Source organism: Choloepus didactylus, chromosome 22 (genome assembly GCF_015220235.1).
Source record: "Choloepus didactylus isolate mChoDid1 chromosome 22, mChoDid1.pri, whole genome shotgun sequence".
NCBI lineage: Eukaryota > Metazoa > Chordata > Mammalia > Pilosa > Megalonychidae > Choloepus > Choloepus didactylus.
The window spans coordinates 5,598,617-5,615,153 of NC_051328.1; the positions used below are offsets into that span (position 1 = coordinate 5,598,617).

The 16,537-nt window shown below is 36.6% G+C and overlaps 1 protein-coding gene across 1 annotated transcript in view; it reads left to right on the forward strand.

The window, feature by feature from the left end:
- HEATR3 (HEAT repeat containing 3) overlaps positions 1-16,537 on the forward strand; it is a 36,194-nt gene that overhangs the window by 6,614 nt on the left and 13,043 nt on the right. Inside the window, exons 6-11 of the mRNA XM_037816052.1 lie at positions 2,421-2,561; positions 3,229-3,506; positions 8,957-9,047; positions 9,154-9,311; positions 9,600-9,682; positions 10,571-10,707. Coding sequence (XP_037671980.1) covers positions 2,421-2,561; positions 3,229-3,506; positions 8,957-9,047; positions 9,154-9,311; positions 9,600-9,682; positions 10,571-10,707 — 888 coding nt within the window. The remainder of the gene's footprint in view (positions 1-2,420; positions 2,562-3,228; positions 3,507-8,956; positions 9,048-9,153; positions 9,312-9,599; positions 9,683-10,570; positions 10,708-16,537) is intronic.

The following is a 16,537-nucleotide window of genomic DNA, read 5'->3' on the forward strand; positions in this document are numbered from 1 at the left end:
GGCTTTCCCAATCCCCTTGTCACCCCTCATAAGCTACATTTTTATACAACTGTCTTCGAGATTCATGGGTTCTGGGTTGTAGTTTGATAGTTTCAGGTATCCACCACCAGCTACCCCAATTCTTTAGAACCTAAAAAGGGTTGTCTAAAGTGTGCATAAGAGTGCCCACCAGAGTGACCTCTCGGCTCCTTTTGGAATCTCTCTGCCACTGAAGCTTATTTCATTTCCTTTCACATCCCCCTTTTGGTCAAGAAGATGTTCTCCGTCCCACGGTGCCAGGTCTACATTCCTCCCTGGGAGTCATATTCCACGTTGCCAGGGAGATTCACTTCCCTGGGTGTCTGATCCCACGTAGGGGGGAGGGCAGTGAAAATCTGTAATTCTTTACTTACTTGTACAATTTTCCCTTTTTTCACTCTGAAAGAGAGAGAAGGAATTTTGTGAGCATAGATGGTTGACAGTCTATGACCATTTTTAGAAACCCTTACTAATTCTTGAAGTTTTCATCTCCATTTACTAGGAAACAGTAACCCACAACTACCAGGCCTTTGAGCCAAAGTAAATTGGAGTCTAAACTTACTTAAAGGTCATGTACGACTCTCGCCTACTTCCAGCAGAAAATTGATTGCCTGTATTTTTTTTTTTTTTTGAGAGAGAGAGGACAGTAAGTGATTGAAATTTCATTTAGGCCTCTTTCCCTTCCATGTGGCAGTAGAAGCCAAGTCCAGCAACTTCCGCTGCCCTGGCTCCCTGGTCTTCTTATTGGGTTAGAGAGTTGTTCGGGGCCCTTAGCTTAGCAGGGGTTAGAGAGAAAACAGAGCATAAGCAGCTCAACAGAATTCTGGGCAGGAGTGGAGAAATAGTGATGAATAGCATTTCTTTATTCTGCCCATCATAATGGCAGGCATCCAGCTGTCCTTTTATTCAGCTGTGCATGTCTCCTGGCAAGGGCAGTGTAGTCCCTTACCAGTGCTTCTCTTGGCTCTAATGGATATTTTTAAGAGAACAGAACAGAAAAAAAAAAAAATAGAGAAATAAATATTACTGGTCTCAAAATGGAATTCTTGGCTGAGAGGAGATATGTAAGTAAATGTGGATTTTAAAACCAGTTGAACTAGGAAATTGGTAGGTGACTTTTAATCTCAAAGGACAGTTTTTGTTACACTAAGAATTTCAAGTAAATTACTTCATTGTTTTTTAAAAAAACACTTTTTTTTTTTTTGCCTTTAGACTTACAGATTTAGTTTTTTCTTTTTTTCTCCAATGAATTTTTTTGACATGGATCAGAATAAAGTCATTTTCGTTGCATAGTAGTGTTTTCTTTCTGCATTTAGCTAGATTCATGATTTATTTAACAAATGTCAGGTTCTTTTGTTTTGGAAGACAAGTGAGGCTTAAATATAGCACAGTGTATTTAGGAGATTCCTAAATTTTAATATAGCTTTCTTTGAACTTGTATTGCCTTTATGGTAGCCGTCACAACTTATCTTTTTTTTTTTTTTCTTTTTATTATAAGGAATTTAAGTAAGCTCTTAATGAAAAAAATAATACTGTGTTCAGATGTATGTATATGTACATGTATACATATATATGGATTTACATACAGATGTATTTTGGGAACCAAACTAGGTCATAACAGTAGCATATGTTTTGACTTAATTTAGATAAAAATGATCTATTTTGAAAATTTTAGACCTTGACAGAAATAAAATACCTCACAGAAAACAAGCCTGGGCTTTTCCCCTCTTTTGTGCTTCAGAAGTCTCTTCTGTCAAGCCTTTTTTATACAATTCCAGTTTTTGTTTTTACTTTCAGTGAATTATTTCTAATACCCAGGTTATAATCCGTTATCTTGTTACAATGCAAGGGGAGGAGTTAAATGCTAAATGGCTCATATGTCACAATTAAAATTTCATCTCCATCTCTTTACTTATGTTTTACATAAAATAACCTTTTTTTTTCATAGAGAATCATTGCTTCACCAGAAATAACCCTAGCCTTCAGGTCTTGCAGAACTTAAAGGAAGCCAGAATGCTTTGGAGAGCTTGTTATTTACAACAGAGCTGTTCAGAATATGGCCTATGACCTGGCAGTGGCCCACAGGTTGCTGTGGATAAATACGGAAATTGAGGAGAAACCTTTATATATGTTTATAGTAATTTGACATTGCTATGACATTTAAGAGCCTTTTTAATTGCGTTTTATAAAAGAATCATTCTGTATATATAGGATTAAATTTAAAAAAAGAAAAGGTCTTTTACAACAATAGTTTAAGAAACTACTTGTTTCACTTGCACGAAAAGCTACATGTATCTAAAAACACTTGAAAGTATGCAAATGTTTTTTGATGTTAAATATTGTTGTAAATTATCCTAAGCAGAATTCATTTGTTTCTGAATATTTAATTTTTGTCTTTATAGCACATTGTTTGCAGACAGTGACTGAAGATAACCCAGAGCTACTGAAATCTTTCAGCTCTGCAGCACTGCATGTGCTGGAGTCAGCAATGCTCTCTTCTGTCAATTCCATGGAATACCTTCTGTTAAAGACATTGGTGGCAGGTAAACTTTAGCCATATGGGGTAGTGTTCCTTTTTAGTAACTCACATTTAAAATGGAGCCCCTTAATTCAAGCAGTTCAAATAATCTGATGGCCTGTTGAGTAGCCCGTACTTCATACAGTTTCGGCATATGTTTTCTTTTTCCTCTTGCCCTTTAGCCTTGCAGAGGTGATTTTTCTTGAGAGGTGTTTTTATTTTGCAGTCTTTTTTTTTTTAATTAGATTAACTGCTAAATAATAACTGCTATTCTAGTTTGATAAGCAAAAAAAAACGAGAACTATGCTCTGGTTTGCATGTGAGACCTTGGAATTTTAGTACATTCTGTTCCACTCTTGGAATGTAAGCAGCTGCTAAGGAGAGCAGCTCAGGTTAAGATGAAAGAAATTGAGGCAATTTAATTTCTGATTTTAAAAGAAACCCGATGAGTGTTCTCTTGGTCTGCTGATACGTAGCATATCAGAGAAAGGCATTGTGTGCCAAGGAAGGGAGATGATTGTGAAAGAGGTGATTGTGCCTCTGTGCAGTGCTTTTTTTGACATTTAATAAAAACTGAACAAAGGCAGTAGAGTTGAGATTTTTTGGAATTACACCTGAGCTTAAAGAACCAATCTTGTGCAAACTGTACTTGTAAAAGATTTCACTTTTGTCCATTTGCTCTTTTCCCCCAGGCACAATTTGGAATCTAAAGGACATTATTCCATCTAAGAGTCAGGCAGAAATCATAAATGCTGTAATAAAGGTCTTATCTGAAGTTTTGGAAATGGATGCTGGTGAAATGGTTATTCACATGAAGGAGGCTGAAACACAAAGATTAAAAAGTGCTGCAGAGACTGAGGAAATATTAGAGAATGCTAATGGCCATGCTTTGGTTGAAGACGAGGAAATGGAAGAAATTCCTCATAAAGGAAAAGTCAGAAGAAAAACTTATGTTTCAGATTTACTTCCGGTAAGTCAGGTTGATGCTCTTGACTATGGATGAATGAATATAGTGTAGGTGTCTTTAGTTTCATTGAAAAATGTTTTAACAAAATTAACTATAAAGTGAATTTCAGTAAAGGTCAGTCATGTTTTTCCATCAACTCTCCTTATAACATTAGAAATTTACTCTCAAAGGGAAAGATATCTCTTGTCTAAGATGAAACTTTTATATACAAGTGAAGATTTCAAAGATGGGATAGACTAATACTTTTATAACACTTTAGAAATATGTGATCATCTCTCTTAAGTTTTTGTCTCCCCCCTTCAGTTACACGCTGTCTCCCAGATTGTCTTCTGGTTAATGAATTGTCCCTTTATTCTTGTCTCTTTTAGTTTAGTATTTAGCCTTACCAAAGTGGCAAGCCAAACCTTCATTTATCCATTACTGCTGAGCAGAGGAGGTTGAGTGACTAGGAGTAATGATGGTTTGTAGTTTTTACATACCAAGTCATTGTGGTGCACTTATGCTAGTGGATGTGATCTTGGGGTAAGGGTGAGAAGTCTTAGATTCAGGAATCATTTCCACAGAGCCAATCAACAGAGATAGAGGTATATTTTGGGAAAAAATTTCCCAGAGGAGAACAAATCATTGGGCAGACAGGGAGGGCAGCAAGTTGGGCTTTAATCCTTCAGATTCACATTTAATGCATTCCTATTATGTGCCAGGTACTGTGCTAGATGCTAAAGATAGAAAGGTGATGAAAGGCATTTTTGCTATCTTCAGGGACCTCCCCTATTGGTAAGACAGACAAATAAACCCATGATTTTCATTCCTGTGCTAAAATCTGATAGGGCTGTGCAGAGATTTCTGAGGCTGTAGAATTTCTGTATAGTAGGTGTCCCTCACCTAGCCCTGACCAGAGAAGAAAGAAGAGGTTGTCAGGGAAGGCTTTAGGGACAAAATGCCTGAACTGTGTTAAACCATGAGGTAAGAAACAGCATGGTGAAAGTAGATTAATGTTTAGAGAGATCACTCAGCAGCTGGATGGAAAGAGGATGTAAGAGACCTGAAGGTGGGGAGACTAGTCGGGATGCTACTGAAGCCCTTCTGTAGTAAGGTGATGAAGCCTAAACTGGAAGAATGTGTTAATATCTTCCCACACCTTTCACAGTTTCACAGGTGGCCTGTCCTGATGCATATAAAATGAATTCATAGTAAGAATTATCTTAAGTCATTGTCTTGAGTTTTGATAAATATATGCCCTGTAAGGATTCTTTTAAATGGAATATATGTGAAAACAAATGTAATAGTGTACTGCTTTCTTTATGTTTATGAAGTCTTGAAATGTATAAACTGGGGATGTTTTAAATAAATAAAAAATGTTATAGGTAGCAACTTTTTTTTTTTCTTTGTATGAGTAGCTGTTAAGTACAAAGCCTTATGTTAAGGAACTTAGTGCTAGGGGAGATACAGAAATGAGAAGGCTATCCTGCTCATGAATTACCTGTGAATCATAAAGTGACCTGAAATCATAGTACTCCCTTTTGGTGCAGGGGGCATGTATTTGAACCCTAAATTCACTCTTTGGCTCACTTGAGCATCTGACTGAATCAGTTTGAGTAGAGTTTAAAATCAGTAAAACAACGTAGATAAAGGCATTAGCAGTGCTCCTTGTCCTCCAAAAGGGATGTTTACAAAGAACCTAGCAAAATTATCTCTTCAGGTATCACAGGAAGATTAAATTATAGATCTGAAATGTACTTGGTTTCGTTATCCATATGTGGAAAGTTAGAATGTAATCAGTGCTTGCAGGTTCACTTTCATTTGTTAGCATTTTACTGATCAGGTCTGTTTATCCAGACTGATGTGGGTATCTCATGTTTTACCACTCCAGATTTCTTTCAGATCAGAAATGGAAATTACAGTTAGGCTGTCAGGGAACTCCACAGTATCTGAAATTCCTTGCAGGGAATGGGAGAATGGCATTCATTGGTGACTTTCCCCATCTCCAGCCTTGCTTCAGGAGCGTCTAAAAGGAGTAAGCCAGGGGTCAAGACCCAAGTCTACCAAGATGAAAATAGAACCCCCACTGTTTAAAAACTGTTTTTTAACTGTTATTTAGAGGTTCATTTTTTTTTTTTATTAAATTCAGTTTTATTGAAATACATTCACACACCATACAATCATCCATGATATAAAATCCACTGTCCACAGTATGATAACAGTTATGCGTTCATCACCACAGTCTATCTCTGAACATTTTCCTTACATCAGAAAGAACCAGAACAAGAATAAAAAATAAAAGTGAAAAAAAACACCCAAATCATCCCCCCATCCCACCCCATTTGTCCTTTAGTTTTTATCCCTGTTCCTCCACTCATCCATACACTAGCTAAAGGGGGTGTGATCCACAAGGTCTTCACAATCACACTGTCACCCCTTGTAATCTACATTATTATATAATTGTCTTCAGGAGTCTAGACTGCTGGGTTGGAGTTTGGTAGTTTTAGGTATTTACTTCTAGCTATTCCAATACATTAAAGCCTAAGAGGTGTTATCTATATAGTGCATAAGAATGTCCACCAGAGTGACCTCTCGCCTCCATTTGGAATCTCTCAGCCACTGAAACTATTTCGTCTCATTTTGCATCCCCCTTTTGGTCAAGAAGATACTCTCAGTTCCACGATGCCGGGTCCACATTCATCCCCGGGAGTCATACTCTGCGTTGCCAGGGAAATTTACACCCCTGGGAGTCGGGTCCCACGTAGTGGGGAGGGCAGCGAGTTCACCTGTCGAGATGGCTCAGTTAGAGAGAGAGAGGGCCACATCTGAGCAACAAAGAGGTACTCAGGGGGAGACTCTTAGGCACCATTACATACAACTTTAGACTTTCCTTTGTGATAATGAGCTTCATAAGGGCAAGTCCCATGCTTGAGGGCTCAGCACATCAAACTGCCATTCCCAATGTTTGTGACAACATACGCTAGGGGATCAGCATCTTAAAGTTTAGAGATAGGCCTTACAATTCAGGGATAGAGTTAACTGCTGTAAGAGCTTACAATCTAGGGACTATTAGAATTATTGTGTCCACGTTAGGCTATGTTCTAAGATTCAATTCTGAGTTTACACATTGTAGTTAGTCCATATTAGTGAGGCATCATCCCTCTCACCATGTTTTAGAGGTTCATTTTTTAAAGCAGTATTTAGAAATAGAATTTTGGTGCTTATAAACTGCGGTGTTTCTGCATAGCAAATACTTGATTTTTAGTCTTATTAGCATAGTTGAGTAGACGAAAGATTAACATGCTGATCAGTTAGCCAGCATTTAAGTGGCAAGAGGATGCCAGGAATCATGCTGATACATGCCAGGAATACAAATTTAGAGTCAGCTGTAGTCTTTCACTCTGCCTGGTGGCTTGTGCAGGAGTCCTTTAGAATCAAAACCCCTGGCTGCATCATTTTTCTTATGAAGGGTGTAACCACAAAAATGTAAAGAAAGAGCAGTTCAACCCAAGTTTTGTTTTATTTGTTTTGTTTTTAACATCTGCAAAAGTAGAGACCCTTTACCCTGCAACAGTTGTCACATAATGATTCATGGTTGTTTTGTTTCGTCTTACCTCACCCACTCTCTCCTTTCTCTCTACCGGTTATTTTGAAGCAAATTTCAGATGTCATAACATTTTGTCTAGATTGGTTCTGTGTGTGTGTGTATGTGTGTTATAACATGTAACACAATTTCCCATTCTAACCATTCTTAAGTGTACATTTCAGTGGAATCAGTTACATTTACAATGTGGTGCCACCATTACCACCTTCTGTTACCAAGACTTTTTCATGACTTTAAACAGAAATTTTGCATCTATTAAGCAATGCCTCCTTGTTCCCCTCTCCCTTCGGCCCCTGGTAACCTCTAATTTACTTTCTGTCTTTATGTTATTTATATCAGATATTCTTTATATTTGGTATAAGTGGAATCAGAATATGTTCCTTTTATGTTTGGTCTATTTCACTCAACATAATGCTTTCAAGGTCCATCCATGTTCTATCATGTATCAGAACTTCATTCCTTTTTAGATTGGTTCTTCATGTCAGTCTGATAACAGTAAAGATGCAGGGAAATGTTCTGAGCAGGAATGTTACATGAAGAAGTGGAACTTAATTCCAGAGTTCCTTCTCAGAAACACTTGAAGTAGATGAAAGCTCAGTAATATTTATTTAGCTTTGAATCTACCATGATAAATGTTTGTTGAGTATCATACATACACAAAGGAAATAGGAATGATTTTTATGTACATTCTTGCTAGTAATAAAAGGAATACACATTTAGGGATCCCTGAACTGCATCTATTAAATAAGCAGTTTTTTTTTTTAAATACTCATTTCAAGTTACAGTTAAACTATTTCTTAGAGAAGTTGCTGGTAGGTTGTACATGAATATGAACATTCCAGAAAGGAAAATGGGACTATGCCACGGGATCTATAGCTATGTTTTGGATTCTTTTAGTTGTGGTAAAATATATAACAAAATTTTCCTTTTAAGTGTACAAATTCAGTGGCATTAATTACATTTGCAGTAAACAGATGTGTTTTTAACTTTTGACCCAGTAAATCTGAGAAAATAAGATAAAATAATCTAAAAGGTTCCATACTAGTAGTAAGCTTAGTATATTATAGTATATCCATTTAATGGAATATTATGGAGTTAATAAAAAGACAGTTAGAAAGCTGTCAAAATATGGAAACATTCAGACATTAAGATGTATGAAAAAAATACCATTATTTTTAGCAAATATCCTATTTTGGAATATCAGTGTGACTATTTCACTTTTTATAAGTGATTAAGAATTAGCTGTAAATTTGTACCATGCATTTTAAGAAATGTTAATTGATAAAGTTAAGTTCATGTTAATATATTTTCAGACATAAAGGTCTTCCTCTTCAGTCCTCTTCAGTCTTAAGGAAATGCTTTATTGTAGTCTTCCAAAAAAAGAGCAGGAATCAAGCCTATCTGCTCCATAGCCATGCACTCTTGGTCGTCATATAAGGGCTTGTTAATGTACTTTTTCCAAGAAGACATTTAGGCATCTAAAAGCAGGTTAGTTATGTTTAAGTACCTGGTGTCTGAAATGAGCTTTTTTAAAAATTTTAACCTTAGTATTCTGAGCTACTTTTTAAAATATGAGATTAAGGTTCAGGGTGAATTAAGTTCAGAATTCCTGAATATTTATCTGTTCTCTCCAGCTAACCAAGCATCACTTAGAATAACCTTTCAGAGAGGTGGAAACTCCATTTACAGTACCATGCTCCATAGTGCCAAGAGGAATTATAATTCCTGTTTGTAATTCTAGCACTTTATAACTTCTTCCACTCCCCATGTGCTCTATTCCAAGTGCAAAAATCTTTTAGCAGGCTTTGACTGAGAAAGTTTATGCAAAAATATTTTCCCAAACATTTAAAGTTGTTTGTTCACTTTTTAGCCCATCGACAAGGAGCTGAGACAGACCATTGCACTGCTGACAGCTCAACAGACTGCTCTAGAAATTATTGTCAACATGTGCTGTAGTGAAGGTTTGTTACAAGTTTACATTTAGACATTTTTACCCCTGGGCTGAGAGGACAGCTTCTGTGAGGATTTTTTTAAATATTAGTTATGTGCGGTCTTCACTCTTTCCAGATCCCTCCGATGATGAATGGGAAGAGCTTTCTAGCAGTGATGAAAGTGACGCATTTATGGATAATTCCTTCAGTGATTGCTGTGGGCAGCTGCTATCACCTCTGTGCCTCTCCCATGAAGTTCACACCGCTCTCACCAACTACCTCATCCCAAAGAAGGTAATGTCTTTTCATTCTGTGGTCATCATGGAGTATTGGAAAGAGTTAAGAAAGTTATTCGTTCCATATACAAAAGAAGTAAGCTCATGCTTCCAGCTTACAGGTAATTGGTAAGATTTGGGAAACAAAATAGAATTAAGAGTACTGGAAGGCCACTGAAAGATCACTGTACCTTTTTTAAGCCTAGCCATGCCTCTTAGAAGTAATATGTTGGAATTTCTATAAAAGATCATATGAAAATAATTCAGTTCTCCTAACCTGTTGCTTTACTGCCTTTTTTAAATCTAGATTTTTGAGAAAACTGCCTTTCCAAACAGCACTGCAGTTGACATATGTTCTAGGAATCCCACATGGAAACCTTTGATTAGGAAGTAAGAATTTTTCTCTTTTCGAAAACAGTTGTCATTAAAATTCCCTGCAGTTCCATTTCTGGTATATGCCCTAGAGAAATGTGTGCATGCGTGGACTAGGGTATGTGTTTGAGAAGATTCACAGCAATGTGGTTCATAATTGCCCCAGTCTGGAAATAACCCCAATGTTCATCAGTGATAGAAGGATGAATACATTTTGACATAATCATACAGTTTAGTACGTACAGCAATACAAAGGCTCTAAACTAGAGCCCCTCACAATGTTAAGCACAAAATGTGAGAAACGAAAGAATATATACACTGGTTCCATTTATATAAAGTACAAAAGCAGGCAAAACTGAATTATTTTTGTTTAGGGATGCACAGATAGGTGGTAAGCCTATGAAGAAAAGCAAGGAAATGTTTACCGTGAAAGTCTGGATAGTGATTACCTCTAGAGGGCAGGGATGTGGCACGTGATTGGGAAGGAATAAGTGGGCTGTGAGGTTGCTAGTAGTAATGTTTATTCCTTGCATAGATGGCAGTTACGAAGACGTTTGCTTTATAAATTATTTGTTAAATTCTCTGATGTGTCATGTACTTTACTGTATGGTTGTATACCATTTTTCAAAATTAAACTTTTTTTAAAGAGTCTAACTTGTGTAACAATTTTTCTAAAGCAGATCCCTGTGACTCATGAATGAGTTGTGTATTAGAGTCCTTGAGTGCGCAGGCAGCTGGATTTGGCAGATTAACAGTTCACTTTAAGAGTCTTTGCTAACTGTCATAGATAGACCTTCTACTTAACAGATATCGAAGTCAGAACCTGAAGCTTGGTTAAAAGTTAATACTGAATACTGTTTGGTAACTATTAGAGAAGCAGACAGCATTGTTTCACTTCCTTTCCAGGATGAACACTATACAATGTAGAGCCCTCGTGTGCCTCCAAAGTCTTGTTTCCCTCCTTGATGTGGACCATCTGGGAGGAGCTCCAGCCCTTCAGACACTTGCACAGCATCTGTCACAACTTCTTTTTTCTCAGCCAGGTAAATCTTTAGGTCTTGTGGTAAAAGACTACTCGGATGGAACAGAATTTTGAGGGCCAGGAACTTGGACTTTTTAATTGTACACTGTTTGTCATCCAGTCTGCAGAAAACTTTCCCAATCATTAATAGTCATGTATTTAGAGCTGCCAATGGTACAGAGTCCAAACAAGGTACAGAAGCAAGCTGATGGGTTATATTTTTCTTTTTTATCAACGTTATTTGCATACAACTATATCAGGCCAATTAAGGCTAAATTACAAATAGCCTAAATATTAGGCCTCATTAAAATAGTTGGGTAATACTCTATTCTTTATTCTTAAATATAAAACCATTTGATTGGGTACTACATTAATATAGTTCTGAATTTAAAAGTTATTTAGAGGACATAGAGTAGAAAGCCTGCCTCCTTTGTCCCACAGCCACCCAGTTCCTCTCCAGATTCAGCCACTGTTACCAGTTTCTTGTATATTGTTTTTCAGAGAGTCTATGGATATAAAACTGGATGTGTGTATTGGAGGCAAATGATAGAGCACCACGCATACACTTCCACACCTTGCTTTTTTTTTTAACCTAACACATAACTTCTTTGAAACACCTTTGCATGATAGGAGGTGAATCTCTAAATTACAGGTGCCTAATAAGGATTAATTTCATTTGTACACAAAAACCTAGAGAGATACTATAGTTAGCTATTCTTTTTAGATGATCTACCTGTACGTGGTTTAATGCTTGTTCTTCTAACAGATTTTCATAGTTTATTATAGTGGAATCTCATTTAACTTGGCCACATTTAACTGTTGGAATTCAAACCAAACAAAGAGACAGAGAGAGGAGAAATGTAATATTTTCTGTAGTGAAAGCCATCCTTCTATGGCTCTACTTGCTCAGCACACATGCCTGGCGTGAGAAGGTGGTGAATCTGCTGCTCTGTTAGCGTCTTTCAGTTTCAGAGTATCTAGGGATATTTATGGGTAAACTTGGAGATATGTATTATTTAACACTTCTTCTTAGGCACAATATTAAGTCTAAGAGTTGAACTTTTAAAAAATCAACATGTTTGATTTTGACTAAATACAAGTTTCTCTATAAACGTTCACTCAAAATTTGGTCCCAGTGTTTTAAACATCTATTTTGTATTCTGTGAAGTCCATAAGAGGTGCTATATGTTTATTGGTATGTTTTACAATTTTTTTTAATTAAGTGAATATTTAGAAACCCATAAAGTTATTAATCTGTCTTTAGAGACCTTTCAACTTTTGTCAGTTAACATATATAGTCTTCAGGTGATCTCAGGCTCTTTGTGTGTTCATTACCTGGAGCAATTACATGAAAGCCATGCCCAACCATACCTAAGCATTTCATATAGACATAATATGGCATTGCTACCCTCATTCCCTTTCCAAACCAAGAGTGGGCACATGGTGGCGTACAGAGATGGCTTGTTAGTGTGAGCAGATGACGAGTGTAGCTTTGTGTTTCTCTCCCAGCCTTCTGCTAAACCTGTATGAAATCTGGGTGGTGTGGAGTCCCTTTCCCTGGCCTTTGCTGGCATTCTGGCTCCCATCAGCCCAGGAGGGTGTTCCTTGAGGTAGGGAGGGAGAGGGCTGCTGTTTATCGTGCATGCCCACTCCCATCTCTCCAATCCAGGGGGCTGAGGCAGGGAGCAGGGCCAAATGAGAGTCCACAGCCAGGGACCCAAGTGACAAGGACAGCAGGACCTACCCGAGTCTCTAACTGCTAGCAAGCCTTGGCTACCATTGAGGTAGCCCTGTTCTGCCCGAGTTTCACAAGCTGCCACCTTTTGCCTCTGGTCCATTTCTCAGTGAGCATCTGATTAAGTTATCATACACCCCACCCCCAATCTGCAGGAAAATTCATTTCACTTGAAATAAATGTGCATATTCTGTGCCTCTCTATACAGAAAATACTTAGATATGTGTCATCTGGCTATTTGTGGCATGGCTTTCAAGTAATTGCTCCAGCTAATGAATGCACAAAGAGCCTGAGATCACCTAAGACTATATATGTTAACTGACAATTCATTCACACTCATTACCTAGAAAGATTACATGAAAGCCATACCAAGCTGAGCCCCAGAGAAATAATGGAAAGTTTCCAAATTGTGGGAAAATCTAATCAAGCACTTTGATTTTCAAAAGAATCTAGTTTCTTGGCTCCTCATTGACAGTCTTTTAATTATTAAAAAAGTCCAGAAGTATGAACATTTTTATGTATCCTAAAAGTCATGCTGCTATTTTGACAGAAATAACCTATTACAGGTCATTGTCACTGCAGTATTTTGAAAATCGGTCCATATAATGATGTTGTCTTGGTGGTATTTTGAAGGATCTGTAATCTGAACCAACCTTCCATGTGTGATGAGTTTGGATCACAAACAGTTTGGTAGAAGACTGTCATTAAAATGGCTCTGGCCTGTCCACACTGCTCGGGGTCCATCCTTTTATTGTGTTCATGGCCTTTGTATTCTTTAACATTTGCATTCAGAGATACAGAGGCAAAAAGTGGTTTGAAAAATGCCTTGAAAAATAGTATATTTATTTATTTTTAAAATAGTAATTTTCTTATAAGGATAGAATTTTCAACAAAAGATGTGGCCTGTATTTGGAGATGATACTCTAATATAGTCCTCCTTTTAAACATGGGTTATTTATTAAATAATCCTATGGGTTCTATATTGATAGTGTGAGTGGGTATTGAGGAAACAGGCTTTGGATTCAACACACTAATTAATATCTTTTCTCCCTTAAAAACTATTGCTCCTCTCAAATGGAGTCTAGAGGTCACTCTGGTGGACATTCTTATGCACTATATTGATAACACCTTTTAGGTTTCAATATATTGAAGTAGCTAGAAGTAAATACCTGAAGCTACCAAACTCCACCCCAGTAGTCTGGATTCCTATAGACGACCATATAACAATGTAGATTACAAGGGGTGACAGTGTGATTGTGAAAACCTTGTGGATCACACTCCCTTTATCCAGTGTATGGACGGATGAGTAGAAAAATGGGGACAAAAAACTAAACGAAAAATAGGGAGAGATGGGATGATTTGGGTGTTCTTTTTTATTTTATTTTTTTTACATTTTATTTTGAAATAAATTCAAAGTTATAGGAACAGTTGCAAAAACAATACAAACCCCATACACAGAACTCCAGCGTTCCCTGACCCCCCCCCAATACCCCGATCCACTAACTTTAACATGTTGTCACACCGCTATTTCTTTCCCTCCCTCCTTCGTCTCCCTATCTATCATCCATCATCTATTGCTCTGTCTTCTGAACATGAGAGCTAGCTGCACACATCCTTGAACAAGCACTATAATTCACATATACAATTCCCATGAACAAGAACATTCTTTTATGCAATCCCATTAGGTGCAGCTAAGAAGTACAAGAGATTCCAATGATACAAAGCTTACATTCTGTGTTTCCTTTTCCTTATGTCTCAATTGTGTCCCTTTGTCTTTTTTACTTTTATTTTTTATTCTGATTCTGATTCTCATGTAAGGAAAATGTTCAGAAATAGATGATGATGATGAATGCATAACTATATCATGGTACTGTGAACAGTTGATTGTATACCATGGATGACTGTATGGTATGTGAATATATTTCAGTAAAACTGAATTTAATTAAAAAAAAAAAAAGAATGTGTCTTGCAAATCAACCCTCAATTATATACTGTTTCATATCCTTACAAAAAACAAAACAAAACAAAACAAAACTATTGCTCCTCAAAACATCAAGAAATTTGTAGCAATTTTGTATTTTCATATTGGGTCAGTCTGTCATTTTGTTCCATTACATGGGTTCCAAAATCATTTAGGATTCCCTTTCTCCCCACATTTTAGTAAAGTGGAAAGCTCTTTTTCATTATAATTAAAATGGCAGTAGCATCCATTCATGGATATGTTTTCACTTTTTATCAGAATATTCAGTATCAATTTGGAAAATTCTCATAGGTATAATTTGACGTTTGATTACCTGTGGGTTAATTATTTACCCATATTTAGGTGTTATTACAGATTCTTAAGATACTGTACATAGTTGTTGAGAGGAAGGGCATTTTGGATTGCCTCATTTGTTTAACTTCATTTGACATTTACTTAATTTCTTTGACAATACCACATCTGTTGACCTTTTACTGAGAATTTTGTCAGAAAAGCGGGATGGTTTGAAATTTCTTTCCCAGAGGTGTGAATCAAATAAAATCTCCCAAATATTTTCCTTAATTTAGGAAATATATGAATTACATATACAAAAAAATGGTTTAATACAGGTTACAGTTTCGAATTTAAGGTAATGGTTCTTTTATTTCTTGAGGATGAAGCACAGAATTTGGTTCTTTATAACATAGCTCAATTGTTTTATTTAGAGTTCATGAATTTCCAGGGCAGCAGTTACAGCTTAAATCCAATATAAAGATAACTTACATTTCAGAGCAAATATGGTGACATTTAGAAGTTTAGTAGTAACAATTTCATACCAATTTTTGAATGCCTGTTATATATTGGTTTTATGAGCTGGGCATTATTACCCCTTCTTCCTGGTGAGAAAGCTGAACTTTAGAGAGATTAAGGAACTTCTCCAAGGTCATCCATTATTTTAGCACTTAACTTATTGAGCACTTTATGTCATGTACTGTTTTAGTTTGTAGGGATATAGCCATGCAAAAGAATAGGCAAGGTCCCCGTGCTCATGGAGCTTACATTCTAGTAAATAAATGTTAAATGCAGTTTTTTTAAAGCATCTAGCCTGCTCACACATATCGTACAATCCATCCAAAGTGTACAAAATGGTTCACAGTATCATCACATAATTGTGTATTCATCATCACAATCAGAACATTTTCATTACTCAGAAAAATACCCAAAAAAAACCCAGCTACAAACCAAAACGTCCCATATCCTTTTCCCCCACTGTTACAGAGCCTTAGCCTTGGTGGGTGTATTTGTAACTATTGATGAAAGAATATTAAGATATTCATGTTAACTATAGTCCATAGTTTGCAATAGGTGCAATTTTTCCCGTATGCTACCCTGTTACTAAAATCTTGTAGTAGTGATGTACATTTGTTCTAGTTCATGAAAGATCATTTTTATGTTTGTATTATTAATCAGTCATTGCCCACCACAGGGTTCACTGTGTTTACAGTCACATGTTTTATCCTTTAGCTTTCCTTCTAGTGACATACTTAACTCTGAATTTCCCCTTTCAACCACAATCACTCACATAATTCAGTGCTATTAATTATGTTAATTACACTCACCATATTATGCTACCGTCACCTCTGCTGTTTTCAAACTGTTAAATGCAGTTTTGGTTATGAAGAAAAAAATAAAAGTAGAATAGTGTAGGGTGCCACATGAGGTGGGTTTTTTTTTGCATCTGGCTTTTTTTTACTTAATATTTTTGAGTTTCATCCATGTTTTAACATGTATCAAGTTAATTCCTTTTAACTGAGGAACAGTATTCCATTGTATGAATATACCACATTTGGTTTCTTTACTTACCAGTTGAGAAAGAGGTGACATTTGAGCAGAGACCAAAATGAAGTGAGACCATGAAATGTCAAAGGCAGGATTTCATCCCAGGTCTGTCTGATCCCCAAGATGTCCTATTGTCTGCTCTTTGATACTTAGGAAAAATCCTCTACTTTTGAGTGTAATATATATCTGAATATGAGAACACCAAAAAATATATAAACTTTCTTTATAATTTGTGCAGAAGCTTTCTTACTGTGGCCCAGACAACCTGAAAAAGAATGGTCAGAACCTTTATAAGGTCCCAGGTACCTCAGGGCAGGA